Below are 22540 nucleotides of genomic sequence, written 5' to 3'. Positions count from 1 at the left end.
GTGCAAGTGTCACCCAAATGGATGGTTTAATGAGTGCGCTGCGGACACGCCTCCTTTCACCTACCGTTTTCTTCTCTCCAACTCCAAACCAGAAACTGATGGAGATTAGAAAGGGAAGACTGTATGCAAGGGGTATTGCTAATGGGTTCTGTTAATGTCTCCATTTAAACTTCAGCTTTCTTAATTAACAGTGTAGATGAAAATAACCAGTAACTTTTAATGCAGCTTCTTAATTAAATCTTTTTTATTTTTACTGCATTTGATTTAAGAATCATTGTTCTTACTAGATCATTGCTCCTTTCAGATCTTTATTTAAAAATTGAGGGGAATCAGTATATCTCTAATAGTATGACAATGCAAAATATAACTATGCAAATTGCTTTTCTTATGGCCTTGCTATTAGAATTTTTTTAAAGTGCATTATCTACAGATTGCTTAAGCATGCCAAAAAGTTTAAACACGTATGTATGTCATATAATCCTAAATGTGCAAAAAAAAGTCACTGGAAGTCTGAAGTGGTGGTAATTTTCAGCAAAATTATTTGATTTTGTTTTGTTTCATGTCATTTAAAATATTACACCACAATGAATTTGCATGTTCAAACTGAACTATGTGAAGAAAAATAAATCCCAAATTTTGATATCTAAAAGGCGTACTGCGTATTTAAACAAATTTCTTAATGATGTTGTGATTTCTGGATTCCCGTTTGTTTAATGATCTGAGCTGTTATGCTTTTAGCTTTTTTTTCTTCCATTATTTGTAAGTCCCTAAATAGGCCATTATATTTCCCTTCAGGCTAGAGATGAAGATGGACATGCTGAAAATTTTCCCCAGCAGCACTATGCTAAGGAAACTCCAAGGCTTGCCTTCAAGAATAACTGCGAACTACTTGTAAGAATAACATACTTACAACAAGTCTAGAATGTTACTTTAGCACAGTGAAAACAGTTTTTGAAAGGGTTTGTTCATTATTACATAATTTTTGAAGTATTATAGTTTTTCTGTATAGAGTTCTTACTGCTAATTCTGATATCACTGAATATGAAGTATAAGATCTCAAATTGTTTGCACATCTTTTATATCTGATTATAGAGCTTGGATGGCCCTGTCTTTATTAGTTTGTTCTGTGTAGTAGTTGATTAGCAGCCATTTGGAGAATGGCTAGTAAAGTTAAAAATATAGAGAAAGACAGTTGATATATGTAAGCTTGGAGAGAGAGAAAAAAAAAAACACAACAATTCCTCCCCCTTCCCTCCTCCTACTTCCTAATTGTACACTATTTTAGGCGACAACATGGTAATATTTTGTTCTGCTAGGAAAGATAGCAGAGTTGACACGCAGTACTCCCTTTAGAATTCAAGTATTCCTGCACTCTCTTGCCAAACTCAATCAGGCGCTTTCGTCTCTCCTATGTAGAAGTCAAAGCAGCGACAGGATGCGGGGATGTTTCCAAGTCGTGAGAGAGAGGATCTCAGCTGTGACAGGGACTCTGTTCCAACGCAGGGTTAATTTGCTGTTCATTTTAGCATTTACAGTGAGACAAGATGAAAAGAGAGCAGGAATGCCTATTATATTTCTATTAAATGAATCTGTTGGGACCTAATGTTCTTGATTAGCTTTTGAAAACGAGTGCTCCGCAATGCATTTTCTGTTTACCTAAAGTAAACAGAGAATGAATTGTCATTTATTTAGAGGTTCAAACACTGCTTTTGAAAATGAAGCTTTATGAGGAATCTAGCTATGTTGTCCCTAAATGTTCTTTTCTTTTCAATTGCATTAAAGCAAAACATTTGCTCCAACTAAATGAAAACACTGAAAGAGAATGAGGATGCTCACTTGTAAGATTCTGAGGTAGTCTCATTTCTGTTTAGTTTTTTGGCGGAACACATTAGGAAATCGCACATGTAAGAGTCTTTGGACTTAGCTCTGATACCAACTATTCATTAAAAATAAAATGTCCAAAGAGCAGGAGAAGAGAGGAAAATACAGTTCTTACTCGTTCTAGCCACAGTAGCTAGATGTTGACAGTAAGAAACTCCTTCCCCCTCCACAGTCTGCATGGTTACAGTAGCATCACTTACTGTGTGTGTCGTCCCTTGACCAATCAATCTGCAGGCAAATTTACTACTTATAAATGAAATTTTTTCCTGAAATTTTGACTCACCTCGTATTTTATCCTAGGGCTCTTAAACTTCCAGGGTTGCTAGTGTTACCTATTTCGGGGAAACCCTTTTCACTTATTTCCATTTTAATGTTTCACTCTGTAACTCTGGTTTTCTAGCAGAAGACCATAGGGGCCATTTATTCTGTGTTTTGGTATTAAAATGCTTTGGGGGATAGCTTGCTTATTTTTAGAGATACTGTTTATAGTAATATGCCATATTTTACTTTTTTCCTATTTACTGGAAAAACAAATGTGCTTGAGTCCAGACTGTGGTCAGTTTATACTGGAGAAAGTAAAACATACATGTGAACATCTTTTCCAGCTATCTTTAGAGAAAATATATGTTTAGTCATTGATGTGCTTAAATAGAGTATTGTATTGCCAGTAGTTTCGAGAAATCAGTGCAATCTTTGTCCTTCTAGTAGCTATTAGAAATACTTTATTTTGGTCACCATAATTTCTTGTGATAAGAGAAAAAAATTAATAGAGTGAAAAAACAAGTGAGCTTATTTCTCCAAGGAGAAACGTAATTTTTTTCAGCTGCAAGAGAAGCGATGGTGTTTGGCTGGTTATGAATCTCTGAGAAGTTATGCTTCTCTGTGAAAGAGATTTGTTCCTTCATAAGAGAGGAAGTCCTTGGAGTTTTCTCAGTGCAGCTTAGGGCAAATTTAAAAGACTGTAAAAGAAGATTGCAAGCCCTGCTCCAGAGGGCTTTTCTTAGCTTGAGGGTGAGTCTGCCCTCCTGTGCAGTTCACTATAACAGGCGTGGGTTTAGAAAGTGGGGGAGCTCTTTGAGGGATGATGATGGCTCTTGGGAGAAAGCGTCAAGGGAATGGATTATTCTGGGTTCCTAGGTGATCAGGGACACATGGCTGGAAGGTTAACCCTCTGGCCCACAGCTCCTGACAGAAAGTGTCCTGGCCAGGGAGACAGGACATAGCCTCTGACTCTGTTACTGACCGTTGATGATCTCTGCCCTCCTTCCCATACCCCCAGTCTCTGCTTGTTGGAAGAGGAGGAATATTAAGTAACCTAAACAAAAGCAAAGTAGAAGCGATGCCTAGAATGCACAAGTATGTGTAATCAGAAGGCACTGACAAAGAAAGCATTGGCTGAAAGAAAAATTTGCCACGCAACTGTCGATTTCCTGTAGGTACTGATTTGCCCATTTAAACCTCAAACTATGATGTGTGCCTTCACACCTAACGTGCGACACAAATGACTAGATGTTTAGCTTGGTGGCCAAGATTCCTTGCTTGGTGATTGTGCAGCAGTTTCCTTATGTTTTCTTATTAGTTTTGAAAATGCAAGGCTGTCAAGATGAGTGACATAAGATAAAATGTGCATATTATTTGATATATCACAATTCACTGTGGCCCCATCTACCACTTCATAAATAGATGTGTACACACACACACACTCCTCAGGGTATTTTGCTGGTCTGTCTAAGCTTATGACCAAAGCAAATAACTTACAGTAAAAGACAATGTGGGGAATTCATATCCCTTCCCTGAACAATATAACAACACGGGGGACTTCCCTTGTGGTCCAGTGGTTAAGATTTTGCCTTCGAATGCAAGGGTGCAGGTTCGATCCCTGGTCAGGGAGCTAAGACCCCTGTGGCAGAAAAACTGAAACGTAAAACAGAAGCAGTATTGTAACAAATTCAATAAAGACTTTTAAAATGGTCCAAAAAAAAAATCTTTAAAAATCAAAAACAATACAGCAACATAGCTTATGAGAGCCCAGAGGAGGCAGCATTTAGAGCCAGCTTTGGTGACCAACACTTGTCCTAAATTACAACTCTGTTGCTGATCCCTTTACCATTATTGCTTCATTCTTTTGGGACTGGAAGTCCTTCTTATTTCCCCTATTAAAATGCTCATACTGATGGTTGGAGTTGGATTAAGAGCCAGAATGGGAGGAAGGCCTCGATCATACCAGGAGCTTATACCTTCTTGTTAGTCAGTACTCACTCAGTTCATGAAAGCCACCTTGGGTAAGACCTAGCAGCACCTTAGGTAAGAACTGAGCCCAAGTGTTCTTCGGAGCAGTTCAGAGAATACAGAGAGCGTCAGTGTATTCAGGAATAAGGTCAAAATATAGTCAAAGATGTGCAGAAACCAGTGTGGTGTAATTTGGTTGGAAAGAAACTAGGTTTAGGAAGTCTGAAAGGGGAAGGGGAAAGCAGCCTATCTTCTTTAGCTCCAGATTACGGATCATTACCTAGACAGTCTGATTCCTTTTCGCTTTTCCTTAGGCTGTTGAGGGTGGCAGTTTTGCAGAGGAAAGGGGGAGATGCCCTTAGCTGGGAGTGCATACGTGTGTGCACGGGTGTCTGCTCGGTCTCTAAGTCATATCTGACTCTTTGAGATCCCATGGACTGTAACCCACCAGGCTCCTCTGTCCATGGGATTTTCCAGGCAAGAATACTGGAGGGGATTGCCATTTCCTCCTCCAGGGGATCCTCCCAACCCAGGGATCAAACCTGCATCTGTTGCGTCTCCTGCATTGGCAGGCAGATTGTTTACCACTGAGCCACGTGGGAAGCCCCTTAGTTGGGAGGCTAAATAGAAATAGCATCAGGAAATAATTCTTTCTGGTCATTTACAATGCCAGTGTAAGGAGAAGGTGAAAACTATTTTAGTTTTGTGGCCTTGTATATAGAGCTGGTGGAGAGGAGAGATGCTGGGCAGTTCTGTGGGCTGCTTTGTCCATCTGATTTCCTTGTGAGGCAGAGAGGTGGATTATAAGAGTTGGATCTTACCTCTAAGCAGAACTGCTCTGTATTAATTCAGAGTTCAGTTAAGAAGACATTACTGAGCATCTATGTATAAGGCATTATGCTAGACAGTGTTTGTAAGGGACAGAAATAGAGAAAGACAGTCCCTTCCCTGAAGGAGCTTAAATTCAGTAGGAAGAACAAGGATAGTCAGTATTGTAGTCATCAGGAACATGGGCTCTCCAGTCTTCCTGGAAGTTAGAATTTTGTCTGATTTATACCATATTGCTCTGATGGTATAGTGAAGGATCATGGGCACAAAGGCTTAACATTTATGGTGACACATCTGACATCATATCATATTGGATCACCACTGTGCCTCATGGACCTCTGCATTTCGGATCTTCATCTGTAAAATGTGATACTAAAAGGTAATAGCCTCAAAGGGTACTGTCAGGATTGAAAGTGATGACACATTTAACGTGCCTGGTACATAGTAACTTTCAGTACATATTGGCTGCTGTGGTCATGCTCCTTCTTTATTTCATGATTATTATTGTTACACAATGAGCTGTGGCCCAAGAGGGCACCAACAAAGTTCTGGAGTACAAAGGAGGAAGAGATTATTTCCACATGTTGTAATTAGAGACTTAACCAAGGATACTTTTGATATAGGCCTTCCAGGGTTGCATTTTTTTGTAGTTGGAGCTGGGGTATAAGGGTCATTCCCAGCAGAGGGAAATAACATGTGCAAAGGCAAGGAGGTGAGAAAGTTCAGATCAAGTAACTCACGTCTCGGTTGGCAATTAAGTTGACTGAAGTGAAGGAAGCTGAAGGATACAGAGGGAGCTGGCAGGCTGGTCCATTTGCGGAGGAAATGGGGTCGCTAAGAGTCAGACACGACTGAGCGACTTCACTTTCACTTTTCACTTTCATGCATTGGAGAAGGAAATGGCAACCCACTCCAGTATTCTTGCCTGGAGAATCCCAGGGACGGGGGAGCCTGGTGGGCTTCCGTCTCTGGGGTCACACAGAGTCGGACACGACTGAAGCAACTTAGCAGCAGCAAATAACTGTCTTATATTTGGGTTAAAGGCTCAGTGGGTAAAGAATCCGCCTGCTATGCAGGAGACACAGGAGACAAGAGTTTGATCCCTGAGTCAGGATGATTCCCTGGAGAAGGAAATGAAACCCACTCCAGTATTCTTGCCTGGAGAATTCCATGGACAGAGCCTGCCAAGCTACAGTCCATGGGGTCGCAAAGAGTCGGACATGACTGAGTGAATAAGCACACACAAATAACTGACACCATCCTATCAAGTCTAGACTTTAGTAGTTTTACTTTTGGAAATCCCTAGTACTTCTGTGGATTAAAAAATTATTATGGAAAATTCCTAACATACAAAAGTAGAGAGTCATAAAACAAATGTCCATGTACTAACAGTTATCAACTATTAATCTTGCTTCATCTACCCCTTTACCCTCTACCCACTCCACCCTTTTATTCTGCTGAAGTATTGTGAAACATATGCTTTTTTGTTTGGTTTAACTTTTTTTTTTTTGGTAAAGATTAGCACACTGCTTATCTGGCTAGAAAGAATCCATTGAGACTGATTAAATTGGGAATTGGAGCTTTGGGATTAGGAATACATGAAACAAATGACTCTTGGTTATGCAGTGCGCTCTTCCCTCCCTGCTCAGCACAACTCTGTGAGGCTTGGATGGTCAGCTGGAGTGTTAAAAACCCTTAAGGTGAAAGACATGCCACAGTGCTAGTGATGACTTTATTTTCTTTACTGTTAGACCCCTGGTTTTATTGTTTTATTTATCTTTCTTTTTAAAAATTGATGTATAGTTGATTTACAATATTGTATTAGTTTATGTTGTACAGCAAAGTGATTCACTTATGTATATATACATTCTTTTTTATATTATTTTCCATTATGGTTTATCACAGGATATTGAATGTAATTCTCTTTACTACACAGGAGGACCTTGTTGTTTATCCATTCAATATAGAATAGTTCTCATACACCCCTGGTTTTAAATGTATTTATTTAAAAATAAGATCTCTTTAAGCTTACCTCATGCGAAGAGTTGACTCATTGGAAAAGACCCTGATGCTAGGAGGGATTGGGGGCAGGAGAAGGGGACGACAGAGGATGAGATGGCTGGATGGCATCACCGACTCGATGGACATGAGTTTGAGTGAACTCTGGGAGTTGGTGATGGACAGGGAGGCCTGGTGTGCTGTGATTCATGGGGTCACAAAGAGTCAGACATGACTGAGCGACTGAACTGAACTGAACTGAAGCTTACATGGGCAAGAAAATAGGACAAAATTTATGATCAAAATTTAAAATTAAATGTAAGAAATACATTTCTACAAGCAAAAAAATTAAGATCTCTTTGCAACCCAGCCCATCTTACCAGTACATGTTGACTTCATCACAGCAGTGAGGGGGAATTCTGGATTGCTGTCAGATATTAGCTATTGCTAGGACTTTCTAGCTAGATTATGGAATCTCAATGAGAACCTCCAAAAGGATGATAGAAATAGCCACATTTCACGTGAAACTTGATAGGCTTTTCAAAATAGGTATAATTGGCCGAAGACCTCCCTTAATGCTGCTAGTCTAGCAGAAAGCCAGATACATGCCCTGGTTCAACTTGATTTGACACACTGTTTCTTTGATGTTACAGCTGAGCAGCCCAGGCGTTGAGAATTAAAATTCATGGTAACACACTTGGACTCCCATAACATCAAATAAAATATCATATGACCTATGCGTATGTAGTATGCTGTGTACCCGTTTCCTGAAATAGTCATTGTAAAAACCCCAAAGGTGTAAAATGACCCAGAAATCCCCAGGGATTGGTTGCTGTCTAGAGAGAGTTGGCCTATTCAACCTTTTTTTTTTCCCCCTCCCTCACCACCCCTGCTCCTGACCCCTGTAGTCTAGAGCTATTCTGGTGTTCTCTGAAGGATTCTCTGAACTAATGTTTTTAGAATACTAAAACTTTTTAGAGAGGAGAGGACCAATCTTAGACTAAGCAAGGAGTAGTTCTGCTAGAGGTGGCCCCAATACATTCTCCATCTAGACCATCCAGACATTAACACAGGCAGAAGAGTGGATTCTGCCGGAGCTGTCCTATTTCCCCTCACATTCCTGTTTCCATCTGTGCTGTTGTTTCACCCTCTTTCCAGCTGGCCCTGCTGCTTCTCTCTTTCTCTTTTTAGCCCTTTGGCTCCCATGACTGCCATGGTCTTGTGATTCAGAGCCTTTTCTTCTCCTGTACAAAGACCCTCTCCCACAAAGACTGTCTCCCTCACTTACCACCCAGGCAAATCGTACTTTAACTGTCTCTTTTTAGTTTCTTTCTTTGGGAGAGAAGCTGCAGGAAGGCTGGAGTTCCCCTGCTTCTGCTCTGGTGTAGGTACTTTTCTTAGGATGAGATTTAATTGGAGACCCCTGGTCACCTGTAAGCTCCCTTTTCCAAGGCGTGGAGATCTTTGCCTTTACCAGTTTGGGGCCGTTGCACAAAAAAGATAAGAGGCATATGGTTTGGTGTTCATGTTGACCTACATGAACAGTACATCACAGTGGTTCTTGAGAGAGACACGGAGGACCGTGTGTTTTTCAGGTAAGAGTGGGTGTCCCAGCCCTGCTCTGCAGACATACCAGCTGTGCAAGCTGATCAAGTTTCCCTGAGCCTCAGTGCTTTTATCAATACAATGAAGATAAATATAGTAACTGCCTCATTGGTTTGTTTTCAGGAATAAGTGAGATCATGTATATGAAGCACTTACTATGCCTGACATATACTGAGTAAAAGTTCAATAAGCCTTAGTTTTATTAACAGAAAGGATCTAGAAAGTAGCATTAATTTAAGCAAAATCTTAAGGCAGATGCTGGAAGCACCCGCCTTTCTTCTCTACTAGAGTCTCTTCCCAGTTCGGTTTGTAGAAGCCCATAAAATATTTAAAATTAAATATTTTAATTTAAGACAAAACTTCAGAGAAACTCTTGAACATCCACTCACTTGCCTATATTTATGTCAAGAACACTACAGATCCCTACTGGCTGCACAGCAAATGTTTCTGATTTGTAAGGTACTGTAATGTTAGGGTAATTTTCAAAGAAGGATTTAAAACCTCCCCAAAATAGTATGGTGTTAGGTTGAAGAGCTTAGACTCTTGAACCGGACTATTTGGTTTAAATTCAGGAAGCTCCTTCACTTCCCCCACTGACTATGTGACCTTGGGCAAGTCACTGAACATATCTCTCTGTCCATGTCCTTGTCTGTGAAATAGGGAGAACAATCATATCTGTCTGGTAGGGTTGGTGTGAGGTCTGAATGAATGAATACCCGCAAGATGCTTAGAACAGTATTTGGCAAACACTTGGCATTCCATTGAGGTTGTTGTAACTAAGATTATTTCTTTCAAGGTTGTCTACTTACTAGCACATCATAGAATACCACTGACTGAATTTTCTAGCAATTGATTATCTGAAAGTCTTGAGTATGAATATTTGCAAGCCAAAGCCATGAAATTTCCTTGTGAACAATGAAAGGAACAAGGTATATCATGCAGATAATTCTTAGAGCTAAGCTTTAAAAAAACTATCAAAGAAGATTCTATGGGGTCCAAGACCCCTTCATCTTGCCTTCCCATTTAATAGTACAATTGTTAATCTTAGAAATAGGCAACTATTAAGAAAATAAATGCAAAGCAAAGGAAAATATAATTTACACATGGAAGTATCTGCAATAGCAAATGAATGTGCCTCTGATAAGCTTGTTAAGGGAAAGAGACAAGAAACCATCCTTTGTGGGGTGCCTCCAGTGTGCCACTGTGCTTGGACTTTATAGACCCTTTTTGAGACCCTGTATGCTCTATACCTTTGCTAGTATGTATTGTTATTATCAGGGCTTCCCAGATGGTGCTAGTGGTAAATAACTCACCTGCCAATCAATGCAGGAGATGTAAGAGAGACACAGGTTTGATCCCTGTGTCAGGAAGATCCCCTGGAGAAGCGCACAGCAACCTACTCCAGGATTCTTGCCTGAAGAATCCCATGGACAGAGGAGCCTGGAGGGATACAGTCCACAGGGTCTCAAAGAGTCGGACATGAATAAATTCACTTAGCACAGCATGGCACACACATTGTTATTATCATTTCATGGAGGGGGGAATTACGAATTGGAGATGTTACATTCCTTGCTCTGGGAGATGGGAGGAGATGTAGTGACAGATTGCAGAGCCTGATTTGATTCACATCTCTGTGACCTGTGCTCAGGCCAAAATACTGCCAGCTTCTCAAGGTAGGGACCAGGTCTGATATACTCTTCCATCCGTGGGTGAGAGAAAGGGTCCAATCTATGTTTGTGGGATGAATTAAGCAATCAATCCAGAATCACTCTTTCTGGCTTCTTTATGGTAACGGTTCTTTGGTAGAATTCTGAATCCAGAAGGAACATCTGTGGGAATGTTAGGAAGGGGAGTTTATTCAGAAAGGCATGTCAGTGTTTGAGAATTTCCAGTGAGTACTAAATTGTAGGGAAAGGAACCAAAGTATATATTTTTAAATTTGGTAGTCTGTAGAAAATATAACTTTCAGTGTGTAATAAGCTTTTGAGTGGGTTTTTTTAAAATCTGACAGCAATAGATGGTATTTGATAAATGTTAAATCTTCTTTTGAAGATTTTTATTTTTTTATGATCAGTAAAGCCATTTGAAAAAAACTTGGCCTCTTTTGATTTGGTGGAGATGTATTCTTTGGGATGAACCTGGTAAACCAGGTTTAAACTGATCTTGCCTTCAAGACCTCTGGCCATCAAGTTAGCATACTGGAGATAAGCGTCAGTGGCATTTTCCTTCATTGTTTTAATTGCTAAGACTGAACTATTACCTAAAGTACCAAAGAGAATTCACATCTGATGGCTTGATAGAAACTCTAGATCATATATCAAACAAAACCAGAAAACCAGACAGGATATTAATTATCAATATAAAGGTGCCCAAGAAACCAGCCGGAAATAATATTAATCATATTTAGTCATATGCTTGGTTTGTGGCTAGAACAAGCTAACGAAAGTCTCTTGGGAGAAAAAGGAAAAGGAATAAAAAATATCTGGACTTGAGAAGAATGACATACATGAGTAATAAAGGAGGCAAAACATTGGAGATGGGGATGTGGAGGTGATGGGGGACTGGTGAGAGGGAATTTTAAGAGAGAAGAAAGAAAGAAGACCATGGTGAAGCTGCAGATAAGGTCTTTAATGTATTTTCCCACTGCATTTGGCTTGGAATGCCTTTTGTGGCCATGTTTTTTGCACACTCTCTGCTCTTCTGGTTTGAGGCATTGGACTTTCCTGGAGAGCTCTCTTCTTAGCTTCTCCTCCCTAGCCATATTCAACCAGAAGTTGAGATGCCCTCCTTTAATTCCAGACAAGGCTCCCCTGGCTCAGAACTCTGCGAGACAAGACCTTCGTCTTTACTCACTGTACCCTTGACAACCGTGCCTGCCCACCCCGTATTTTATGATGCACCCCCCAACATGTCTACATCTCAGAAATGGGATTTCGTGGTATAATTGATGACCTGTCATTTTTTAAAAATTGGCAATGTTTTTCCCTGCTGGTATAAAAGAATAGCATCTTAACAATCAGTGGTGATATAGATTCTATGAACTGTGGAAGTAGGTACTCAAAAATTATTTGTTGGATGAATACATGAAATAACATATTCTCCTGGTTCTAGTTCAGATAAAAACAAAATGCTTAAGGTTGGGTCTGGATTGTTCATGGGCCAAAGACAAAGTGGAGCGGAGGGTGGGCCTGTTGTCTTGGCTGAGAATTTGACTGCTGTATACTTGCCTTTCAGTGGAGCTGATAGATGGCTTTGTTCATAACTTCAAGTGAAATATTGAGCCAGTTTAGACATACTCTCAGTAAATCAGGTTTAAAATAATAAGCAGTACTTCCGCCTTAACTATTGAGAAAATTGCTTAATGTTCTACGTTGGATTGTATATCCATCAGTATTTCTCTTAAATATCCATGAAAATACATTGGTGGAGAAGCAATGCCTTCTCTCTCTCTCACACTTTCTCAACAGAACAAGCTGTAGATTTCCTTAGGATAAAGTATGGGTTTTTTAAATAAATTGGGATTTTTTTTAACCCATCCTCATCACCAACACCACCATCTCTTAGAGAGGTTCCCGATCTGGAGAAGAGACGAGTACACACAGACACATACATCCCCTGCACTTTGAATCTGTAATCCACCTTCAGGATATCAACCGAATTATACCCTAAATTTAACTGTGAAATACTCTGCTGTTTTATAGTGTTCAGATCTCAATATAGTTTAGTTTCCTTTGAATGGAAAATTTGAATCTGATTCTGATATTGCAGCAGAATCTGTTATAGTCTTCTTGGTGTGAACACGGAAGGGGAAAAAAACCACATAAACAGTTTTAAATGTCAGAGCCTGAGATAGGAAGGGAGGCAATATTTAAATATTGAGCATATGCTCTGATAAGACCTTCACGGGGAGATATCCTGATTATTAACATATATGAAACACTTTGGGGTCTCCATTATGTAGCCATTTCACACAGTGATGTTTTTTAATTTTTAAATTGTCTGATAACTGTTAGGACAAAAAGAGTATAAACACTAGTTTTGGCTTAGAGAAATATTTATATACTTGCCAGATAGCTTGAATCTTGACAATATGTGATATCATTGTGTATATACACATACAAAATACAATATATGGAAGCAAACATATATCCCATGCAGAAATGTCGATACATACATAAAAGAAAATGAAAATAGACTGGAGCATTACAGAAGTGCTTATGAGCCTATGGCATTTAACACATCTCAATCATTTATGCAGTATTTGATGTAAATATCAAAACATAATTTGATGTTTATATATGAACACATAAAAATAAGTAACATGGAAAAATAAAATTGTAGTGAAATTTTCATTTTTCCTTAGCACTTTTATTTTTAAACAGTGTTCTGACTGTCATCAAATCATCCAAGTTAAAAATTGAGTGGCATCAGTGGAGACAGCTGGTCTTGATAATTCAAACCCCAAAGTCCTTTTCTCAAGGGATATATTCTCTGGTGTGTTTGGTCTGGATAGTTTCTTACATCTGTAATTTCTTCTGTGTAATTTGCATGAAACGATACATATATATATAATTCAATGCAATATCTATAAATATTTAAAACCTTTTCTAAAAACCTGAATATTTAGTGTCATAGACACATCCCAGAAAGTGGAATTAATATGAGTAAGTGGTTATGGGTGTGTATATGACCTAGATTTTGAAGACATTTGTCTTCCAATCAAGATGCATTTATTGAGTACCTACTCTGTCCTAAGTGCTGTGCTTAAAAGATGGTGTAAGACGTGGATCCTTCTCATTAGGCATTTATATGCAAACTGTGCTGGTGTGAACAATGAACTTCCAATGTTGATTAAAGTGCCAGATGGGGTTGTATGATTAGAGAATAGAAATACATATTAAAGTATTATGTGTACAAAAAGGAAGTAAAAGTTCATTTAATGGGGAAGAGATGGTGAGCTGGAGTCATCAGGAGTAGATCCTCAGGGGATGTGGGGTCTGGGCTGGTTCCTGTAGGGTAGATGGGGAAAGGAAGTATACCACAGAGGAAGAGGAGGCTGTTGGTACAATGATGGGAGCGAGGTGAGCATGGAGTACAGGGGGGCCATTGAGACACTGCCTGGCATCATTGTGTGAGTGGTGAGAATAGTTAACTCAGTAGGTTATGGTCAGATAATAAAAACAGTGAGAGCAAGGCAGCTAATTTTACACTTGGTGTTTTAGGCTATGGGGATCTGTATTAGGAACCTGAGCAATGAAGCACAGTTATGAAAGCCGTGCTTCCACCCCTTGGAGAATGGGAGTGGTGAGGCTTCTAGAAGGCAGATAGAAGTCTAGGTACACTGTGATGAGGACAAATGCTTCTCACAGCTGGAAAGGCAAGAAAGAGACTGCAGATGACTGTCCAAAAATATTGGTCATCAAGTTCTTATGACCATGTTAATATAAATAACTGGCAAAGATTTCATCTCCAGCCAATTTTCTTATAAATTTAGATTTTGGATAAGAGTCATAATTGAGTAAGTAGCTAGTTGTGTGCAATGGGAAAAAGTGAGAGCAAAGTAGAAGCAAGAAACTGAGCTGTGATCCAGAATGATTCAGGGATCAGTGTGATTTCACTGTAAAAACACACACTGGGGGAAGAAGGCTCTTAAATTTGAGTTAAAGAGGCATAGAGTCTCCCTTCACAAGAATGTGAGAACCCCTCCTCTCAGAGAATTGCACAGAGGCAGTGCAGATTACGTGCCCTGGAGTTACACCAACCTGGCTGGGTGGTGACCAGCTTTGTGGCCTTGGGAAGGTTGGTTTCTGTAGCTGTAAAACAGAAATAATAGCTGTACACACCATTTAGAGTGTCTGTAACAGCTAAATGAAATAATATATATAAAGTATTTGGTATATAATAAGCCTCAGTAAAAAGTTACTAGTAAAGAGAATAAGCCCCCCTGCCTCTTTTTGTATTTAACTTTCAAGAGAGAGAAGGAATTGCCAATAAATAAAACTCACAGGAATATTTCAATTCCTTGCTTTTTAAAAATAAAGAGAAAATTTTTACGACATATAGTTTTGATTGTGTGAATTTAGCTTACTCTTTTACACCTTGCACGTGTACAGGACTCTAGAAGGATAACTGGTATTTTTCTAGTAATGACCCTAAAGATTTTCAAGATCTTCATAAAGAAAAAACATCTTATTGAGTTTACTGTCTTTACTAAGATAGAGTATTAGACTAATATTAAATGGTTTGGGGGTAAAATAGTCTTACACAAAGAGGGTTTGCTAGTTAAAACCCAAAATCAAATTTCTTATAATCCCACATTCCCTGATTTTCCTAATTAACTGACTATTTCAATTCTACTCTTCTTTAGGAAGTAAACACCATCACCCACTTGTTTGGGCATCTTCTTTGTTCATATACTGATAAATTTCAGGGTATATCAGTTAGGCACTTACTTATTTGATAAATCAGTTTTTCTTCGTCTGATTTAATAGTTTGGAATGCACTGGGGACTCGATGCAGTTGTAAAAAAGAAAAGAAAAAATCCAAAATAATGTGAGCAAAATGTCATTAAGTGAACCTGGTAAAGCTGGAGAGCATCTCTCTTGGTTAGAATTCCTCTTTGAAATTGCTGGTCTGCCTCTACCCTACACAGATTATCAAGGTCATGTTCAAGATTAAAATGAGCTGTGGGACAATAAATTGCCTGTTATAGCAGAAAAACATACAAACAGAAAATGAGACCTAATATCTTTCCACATGCCCTGATTTTTTTTTCTTTCTGAGCCTAATACACCTATTTAGTCTAATTTAGCTTTAGCATTAGTTATGGTTTCTAAAATTACAATGTGTGTGAAGATTGGAATTTTCCTTCTAGCAGGAATGAGAGTGTATGTAATATGCTTTCTCTCCTCCCTCAGGGAATGGTAGAATTCCATATCTCCCTACTCTCTCTGTGTCTGGTCAGTCTGCTGTGGGAATGCCTCTCACCACACCTACTATGGGAACCATACCTCCCAAACCAACAGCCCCATAGCCTTGCATCTAGACGGGCCCTCATGTCACCAGTGTATTAGCCCCAGCAAACAATGAAAGTACAATAATGTCTTTTTAGATTGTGAAACTTACCATATAAAGTTAATTTTAGATTTGGAAGTACGACTTTAAAATACATGGTTGAATCTTTTGTTTTTTTTTTTAATGACTGCAATACAAAGGTTTACATTTTAAGTTTTCTATTGCAAGAAAGGAATGACTGGACTGGTAAGGATGCTAATGGTTAGAGCAAGAGACCTGGAAATAGACAAAGATTCTGGAGTCAGTTCTCCTTCACTAGGCTGCTGTCATTGTTACATCTCTTTGGCTTATCTTGGCCATGCATTAACATCTCTTAACTGTTTCCATAAATTAAGGAACTTTATGCAAGTGCCACACACAGTCAAGCTTTCCTCAAAGCCCATGTCATCAATCTCTTCCATCATTCAGTCAGCATGATTTTGGGAGGATCCCCTGGAAAAGGAAATGGCAACCCACTCCAGTGTTCTTGCCTGGAGAATCCCATGGACAGAGGAGCCTCGTGGGCTACAGTCCACGGGGTCGAAAAGAGTCGGACATAACTGAGCGACTAACACGACACACACACACACGTCATGTTCAGGGCATACGATCATCTTGGGTGGGTGTGAAGTGAGCTGCATTTTCACAGAATCCCCCGTGGTTTTTTATAAATTCTTTGTATACTTACTTTATAGTATAGGTAGATGATAGATATAGATAAACATAAGTATTTCTAAAATCATCTTACTATAGGCCTTGAATAGGTGCTCAAGAAATACCGACGGTATGAATGAATGAACAAACCGTCCTCATGTGGCTCCCTGTGGGCACTTTTCCACAGCCAGCTCAGACGGCAAGGTCTCTCCTGTGTCTAGGGAGTTGTCAGGAATGTCTGGAATGCCGCAGCCTTGGCTGAGTGGACCTCCTTTCTGACACATTTCTGAGTTGTCCAGTTTCTTGGGCAGAATGAATAATGGCAGAAGATGGAGGAGCCACCTTGGGGTTCTGAGAACTCTCTGGGGCTCCCTCTCTAAACTATGGTATACCTCATCCTCCCCACCACCCCAATCGTGGTCCATGTTTGTTTCCCAAATAAGAGAATGGAGCCTGAAAAGAATTTTCTCCAAACTGCATTCAGCGCCTCCATATTCATGTATATGTCTGAATTTAGCTACTAGAAAAGGTATCAGATGTAGTCCTCAAGGCATTAGATTTAAAAATATGTAATTTTTCATTCTTTTTGAACTATTTAAACTAAGATTTTTAAATGAAAGAATTGCTTTGTAAACATGACGACCTTCCTAGGTTTAAATGAGACACTAGCTCTAAGGATGATAAGCAAAGCAAGCTTCCAGAGACCCTCATAACCCTCCTTCCAGCTCCCTCTCTCTCTCAGGTGATTTTCATACAAAATGTCAGTGAGTCCAAGATGTAGTTTTTTTCTGGGACCCTCATTCTGCTCAATTGGCCCCATAGAATGATCATACTTCTTTTTGAAATAGAACTGTGCAAAGTCTTGAATTTTATTACAGAATTTAATACCAATAATTACTTAAAATTTAATGAATTTCACTACTGACTTAATTGCTTTTGAGTAGTTCCACTTAACTTATTAAAGAGAAGCAAGGACATATTCATTTAATGAGCAGCAGAAGTCTTGCCCTCACATCTGCCTACATTCTCTTTTCAATTAATCAATTATAGTCTGATGGTGTGTAATTACACATTAAGAAAGTTATTGGATATCGCAGCATGTCTGTCCCGGGGGGCTCATGAATACACGAATATAACACACCTGTAATGACCTGCACTGAGTTCTGCAAATTACACTCATTTCTCTCCCTCTCTTCCTCTCTCTTTGCTAAATTAAGATGAGACCAATTACCATTAACTTTTTGAGTCACATCTAGTCAATGTGATATGGAGAAAGTGAAAAAGACTGAAAGAAAAGTAAAAATGGAGGGAAAATCTCTGAGTGTGAGTAATCTGTCTTTTGAAATGAAGCTTGCCAAGACCTGGTCCTGAGAGCCATCGCAGCAGTGGTTGGTTGTCGTCCGTCAGAACCGTGTCTACTGAATCGTACTAAATACTTGAGAAAATCAGGCTGACATTATTTGAACTCAAATAGTGTCTTGCTTCCCAGCTTCCTTCAACCTCCTGATGAGAGAAATAGGAAAACCTTTTGAAATCACATTCAGGCAAATTTGCTTGGCTTGTTTCAAATCAAACCAAAGTCTGGAACTGATCCCCAGGCAGGAGCGCTAAGCCTCCGCATAGCAACTAAGCCGCGTTAAAAAAAAAAAAAACAAAACACAAAGAAAGAAAGAAAAAAGAACCCCCTAAAAGTGCAGCACAAACAAAGAGCAAATTTTACTACGTTCATGGCCTAAAGGCCCTGGTTACGTGAAGGGGTCTATTCCAGTATGTCCTTCTGATTTATGCTAAATCAGTAAAACCCAACAAGAACCTCTTAATCCAAATTATATAGTCAGAGACATTCTAAATGCCTAAACCAACCAAGTGATTTTAAGCAAATGCCCTGTTAAAATAAGCTTTTGATGTCTGCACAACTCCAACTCAAGAAGCAATCTGTTGACATTTTCGGCAAATGCTATCTTCGTCTGAGACAGAGGCAGCCGTGGCTCCGTCAGAGTATTTTTCAGAGTAAAGTGGTTCTTCTCTTTCCCTCTCTCCTCCTCCATTAAAACCTCTGCTTCTGTCATCTCCTCACTGAGGTACTGACATGGTCAATTCTGTTGTGATGAATGGCTTTCCATCAGGATAGTAAGGAGGACACATTGATCCTCAGCTATCAGATACCCACGCACATGCAAACGAATGTGGTGAGCCTCCTTGCTAGAGGAGGATTTGCTTTGTTGATGTTTTTAACTCTGCAGCCAATTTGGGACATTTTGTGTGCTGTTTCCCCCGCATACAGCCACTGGCCGTCATACTCCGCCATCACTTAGGCAAAGCCTGCCTCTCAATGCACCTCCGAGGGATGCCCAAGACCCCGCTGGCCCAGGACAGAGGATGTGTGTCAGTGGCAGAGGCACCCCGTGTACTTTCAGGGTGTGCCCTTTCCTGGCACTCCTGGCCTGTCGGGACAAATGTCTCTGCCGAAGGGGCCGTCTTCCTGTGTGGGCTCCGTTTGTGGCATCCCATGGGCCTCCATGGGGTTGAGTTGTAAATAGTGGCCACCACATAAAACATGCCATCTGTACCCCTGTGGGTAGTAGGATGGAACACAAAAAAAGATTTATTCCAGGAATATGAACTGATGTTTACAGACATGCCAGGACTGGCTTTGAAAACACAGTGGAAAACTGTCTCAAAAGCAGTTTAAGTACCATGTAATAGCAGCCTGAAAAAAGTGCTATAGGAGCATGAAGGAAGCCTCTATGCCCGGGGAGATGCGCCAGCTGGTTTGTCCACACCAGCCCCCTTCTCCCAGAGACGGGAGGTACCGTAAGGGAAGGCAAGGACAGGGGGCAGGGGGTGCCTGTGGCTCTCATGCTTTGGGGACCAAGAGTCCCCCCAAACCCCAATCCCTGTAATAATTCCATAAAGACTGGAAAGTAAGGAGATAAGTTTAGATTGAGCAAATTGGATTGCTAAGTTTGGATTGAGCAAATTGGATTGCCCTGGGAAACTTTCATTATTTGCTGGTCTGGGGTTCAGGGCTGTATCAGGGGGCATCCTTTGTTGGTGGCGTCATACCCAGAGGCAGAGACAGGAACCTTAGCTCTCGGGGTGACAACCGCGAAGCCTAGGATTTGCACAGCCTTCCCAATTTCACCTTTATCACCTGTTTTCACAAACCAGTGGTCCTCCTCAAATGAGTTCAGGCGCCCAGCATTTGGAAGGAGCATCACTCTTGGGAACACTATGAATTATTGACCTATTTAATCCCCATTGTGTGAACTCAGAGTAATTTTTGCCATCTGTAATCCACTTATGAAATAAAATCATAAACAGTTCACCAAATACATTATTAAGCTAACTAAGCAGGACCAACAGTTTCCTGTTTCCCACTCATATTCCTTTGCTGCCTGCCTGTTGACTTTGTCATCTTTGAAAGCTTGCTAGCAGACACAGAAGGCTCGGTCTGTGAGATAAGAAACTCCTTTTCTACTCAATCTGAGTAATTTCTATTCAGGCATGCTGTTGGTTACTGCCTTGTGAATTGATTTCCCTGCTCAGCCTGTTTTGGAGACCTGGCCACTCCGTGTCTGAAGAGACTGGGGTCTCACCTGAAGCGAGTGGCGGCTCGTATTTCCCACATCTCTAGCCCTACCCAGTTACCACCTTATTTCCCCTTCCCTTCGGGAACGGAGAAGAGTGAAGTCTGGGGATAGGCAGGCTCTTCTTGGCCCTGACCACGGTGTGGATGTCTGTGAGGGCGCCCCCTAGTGATTTGCGGTATAATAACGCCCTCCAAGTTGGCCCCGAAGTTGGATCCTGCCTCTGGACCCAGGCCTGCAAACTGTGCCAGCACTTTAGGACCTGTGAGTTTGATATTTTAGGTTCTCTCAGCCAGACTGTGGTGTGTGTGTGCTGTGTGTGTGTGTGCTGTGTGTGTGTGTGCTGTGTGTGTGTGTGTGTGTGTGTGTCCGTCCTCACGTGGGCGTGCATGTGCATGCAGTTTTTACGGAAGGTTTGAGTCATCGAGGGCTTTTATATCACAGGACTGTGAAAAGCTTAAATATGACATTCCAGTTCATAAAAGTTTTCCAGCCACCTGCCCCCAGGAATTTCTCCCTGGCCACATTTCCCCCCAGGTTCCGGTCACCTGTCAGCCTGCTCAGAGTCACCTTCCCCTCCTCCCCTCTTTCTCTCACCTTTCTGCCTGTCCACACCTCAGGCTCAAATCCCCTCAACTTTTTATGCTGAATGGACTAGCTGTCACCCAGCATCCTTTGTGCGTCTCGTATTCTGAGTCCGTTTCCCTCTCGTTCTCACATCTTGTGTACTGTAATAGCTTTTTTGAAGTTCCACTGGGAATAAAGCAGGTCAGAGGAAGCTGAGGCTTGTGCTTTGAAGACCAGGCAGCTGCCATTTCACAGACCCACGGGGGCCCAACAGGGCTGAAGTGGGGGGACCCCGCGGTGGTGGAGCTCTGGGGTCACTGCCTCTTGCTCACTTAGCTGCCTTTCTCCTACTAGAGATTCTCCTGCCATAGCTATGTCTTGAAGGCTTCTAATGAAAGCTGAGGAAGATATATAGGGGAAAAACATAAATTTGCAAAATCAGTGCATTAACATTTCTCCTCAGTGGTCTGGGAGAAGACAAAAGTGATTTGATTGCAATAGCAGCTCCAGCTGGTCCAGCTTACAGGCAAACAGTGTGTCCTCGGAAGTTGAATTTGAGAACCACCACCCGCAGTCTCTGAGAACGTCCCAGGAAGTGCAAAGCTTCAGCCTCCTGCTGCCGCTCCCACACCGCCTCTGGCTCCAGGAAGCAATCCCAAATGTTTCCTCAGCCCATAGGCCCTGGTTTGAGGTTCAGAAGGTATGCTTCCCTTGACGGTGGGCTCACCCTCCCACCCCAAGTTGACTATCAAAGTGTCCACACACCAGCAGCCTGGATTCCATTTGGGCCCCTGGCAGGATTGCAAATCTCAGGCTGCACCCAGCCATCCTGAATCAGAACCTGTATTTTAACAAGATCCTGGGGGATTCATATGTACCTTAAAGTTTTTTGAGAAGCTCTGGGTTAGGATTTTTATCCTATAAATTTGGGTCTGTTTCAGTGGGCCCCTCCCTTATCCTCACAGGACATGTGCCCACAGCTTATTGAAAAATTCACACCCCACACTCCTTCCCCTGCTTTCACAGCCATTGAAAAACTTAGAACAGATAGAATTTTGTCTCCTCAGCTGAGAGAGTATCTTGCTGGGAAACTTTAGGAGGAGCAGGTTGGGGGACTGGTAAAGGTAGGTGGGAGGGGGACAGACACAGCTTCGAATGACTGCAGCTCCACGGGAAAGTCAGCCCACTGCTTCAGTGCCTTTGCATATTTGAAGTCTGAGCCTTAGGGCTCCAATTTAGGAAGAGAAAGTGAGGACTCTGATGGGAAACTGAAATCCAGACTGAATTCTGGAGCCTGATATTTGGGCTTCATTGTTTAATCTCTGGAGGGAAAAGGGAGGGCTCCTGTGTGGCCTCTCATCTGAGGGGAGATGGCTCAGCAGGGTGGGATGGGAGGTGGGTCACAGGCTGGGTGGGGTGGAGGATTGGGGGGGAGGGTCAGCACCAGGATTTACCCCCTTGTTTTCTGCCTGGAGGACCAGGAGAGGCTGGGCTTGGCTGGCCTCCCTCTGCTCAGACAGAGCAACAATGTGCAGTGGGAAGGATAGCCGGGACAGTCCCAGTGCTTGCCACGTGACTTCAAAGTAGCTGTCCACAGTGGCTCCGAACTTGGGGCTTAGCACCGTCCCCATTCCTCTCTCCCTTCCCCACTTTCTGCATGGAACAGGTGAGGGAGCTTAGCACATGACAGACTGGGAGGCCTTGGGTTTCTCATTGTCTGGGGACAGAGGCTGTTGTCCACACCAAGAAAGGGAACTGGGAAGAAGGCGTGTGTGACAAGAGATTAGGGCCAGTGAGCATTTGACCTTAAGTCTGGTCCTGGGGATGTGCTCTGGTTGATGTTATTCATACAGCTACTGTACATTTTCCAGGGCACCTGGTTTCCAATGTTCTGCCTGTTGTCACTATAAATCATCAAGATGACTTGGGGCCTCAGCTATACATCCCAGTCTGCCTTACACACCAGGGCAGATCAAATACAGGTCAGATCATGTTTCCTGATTTCTTTTGTTCAGGTAATTGGTGACAATTTATTGCACAACAAGAAGTGGACAGTTAAAGGATCAGGTCTATGGCCACCTGGAAATTTCTGGAATAGGCCTGGTGTAAAATACTCTGTCCTGTTATCTTGAAAC

The 22540-nt window shown here is 41.4% G+C and overlaps 1 protein-coding gene across 1 annotated transcript in view; it reads left to right on the top strand.

The window, feature by feature from the left end:
* The window catches only part of SOBP (sine oculis binding protein homolog (Drosophila)), a 165494-nt gene that overhangs the window by 96148 nt on the left and 46806 nt on the right, over positions 1 to 22540 (top strand). The window contains exon 5 of the mRNA XM_010856698.1: positions 796 to 891. Coding sequence (XP_010855000.1) covers positions 796 to 891 — 96 coding nt within the window. The remainder of the gene's footprint in view (positions 1 to 795; positions 892 to 22540) is intronic.

The sequence above is a fragment of the Bison bison genome, unplaced genomic scaffold (assembly GCF_000754665.1).
Source record: "Bison bison bison isolate TAMUID 2011002044 unplaced genomic scaffold, Bison_UMD1.0 scf7180017864373, whole genome shotgun sequence".
Taxonomy (NCBI): domain Eukaryota; kingdom Metazoa; phylum Chordata; class Mammalia; order Artiodactyla; family Bovidae; genus Bison; species Bison bison.
The sequence above is the reverse complement of the archived record's forward strand: the minus strand, read 5'-3'. Positions and strand labels throughout refer to the sequence as shown.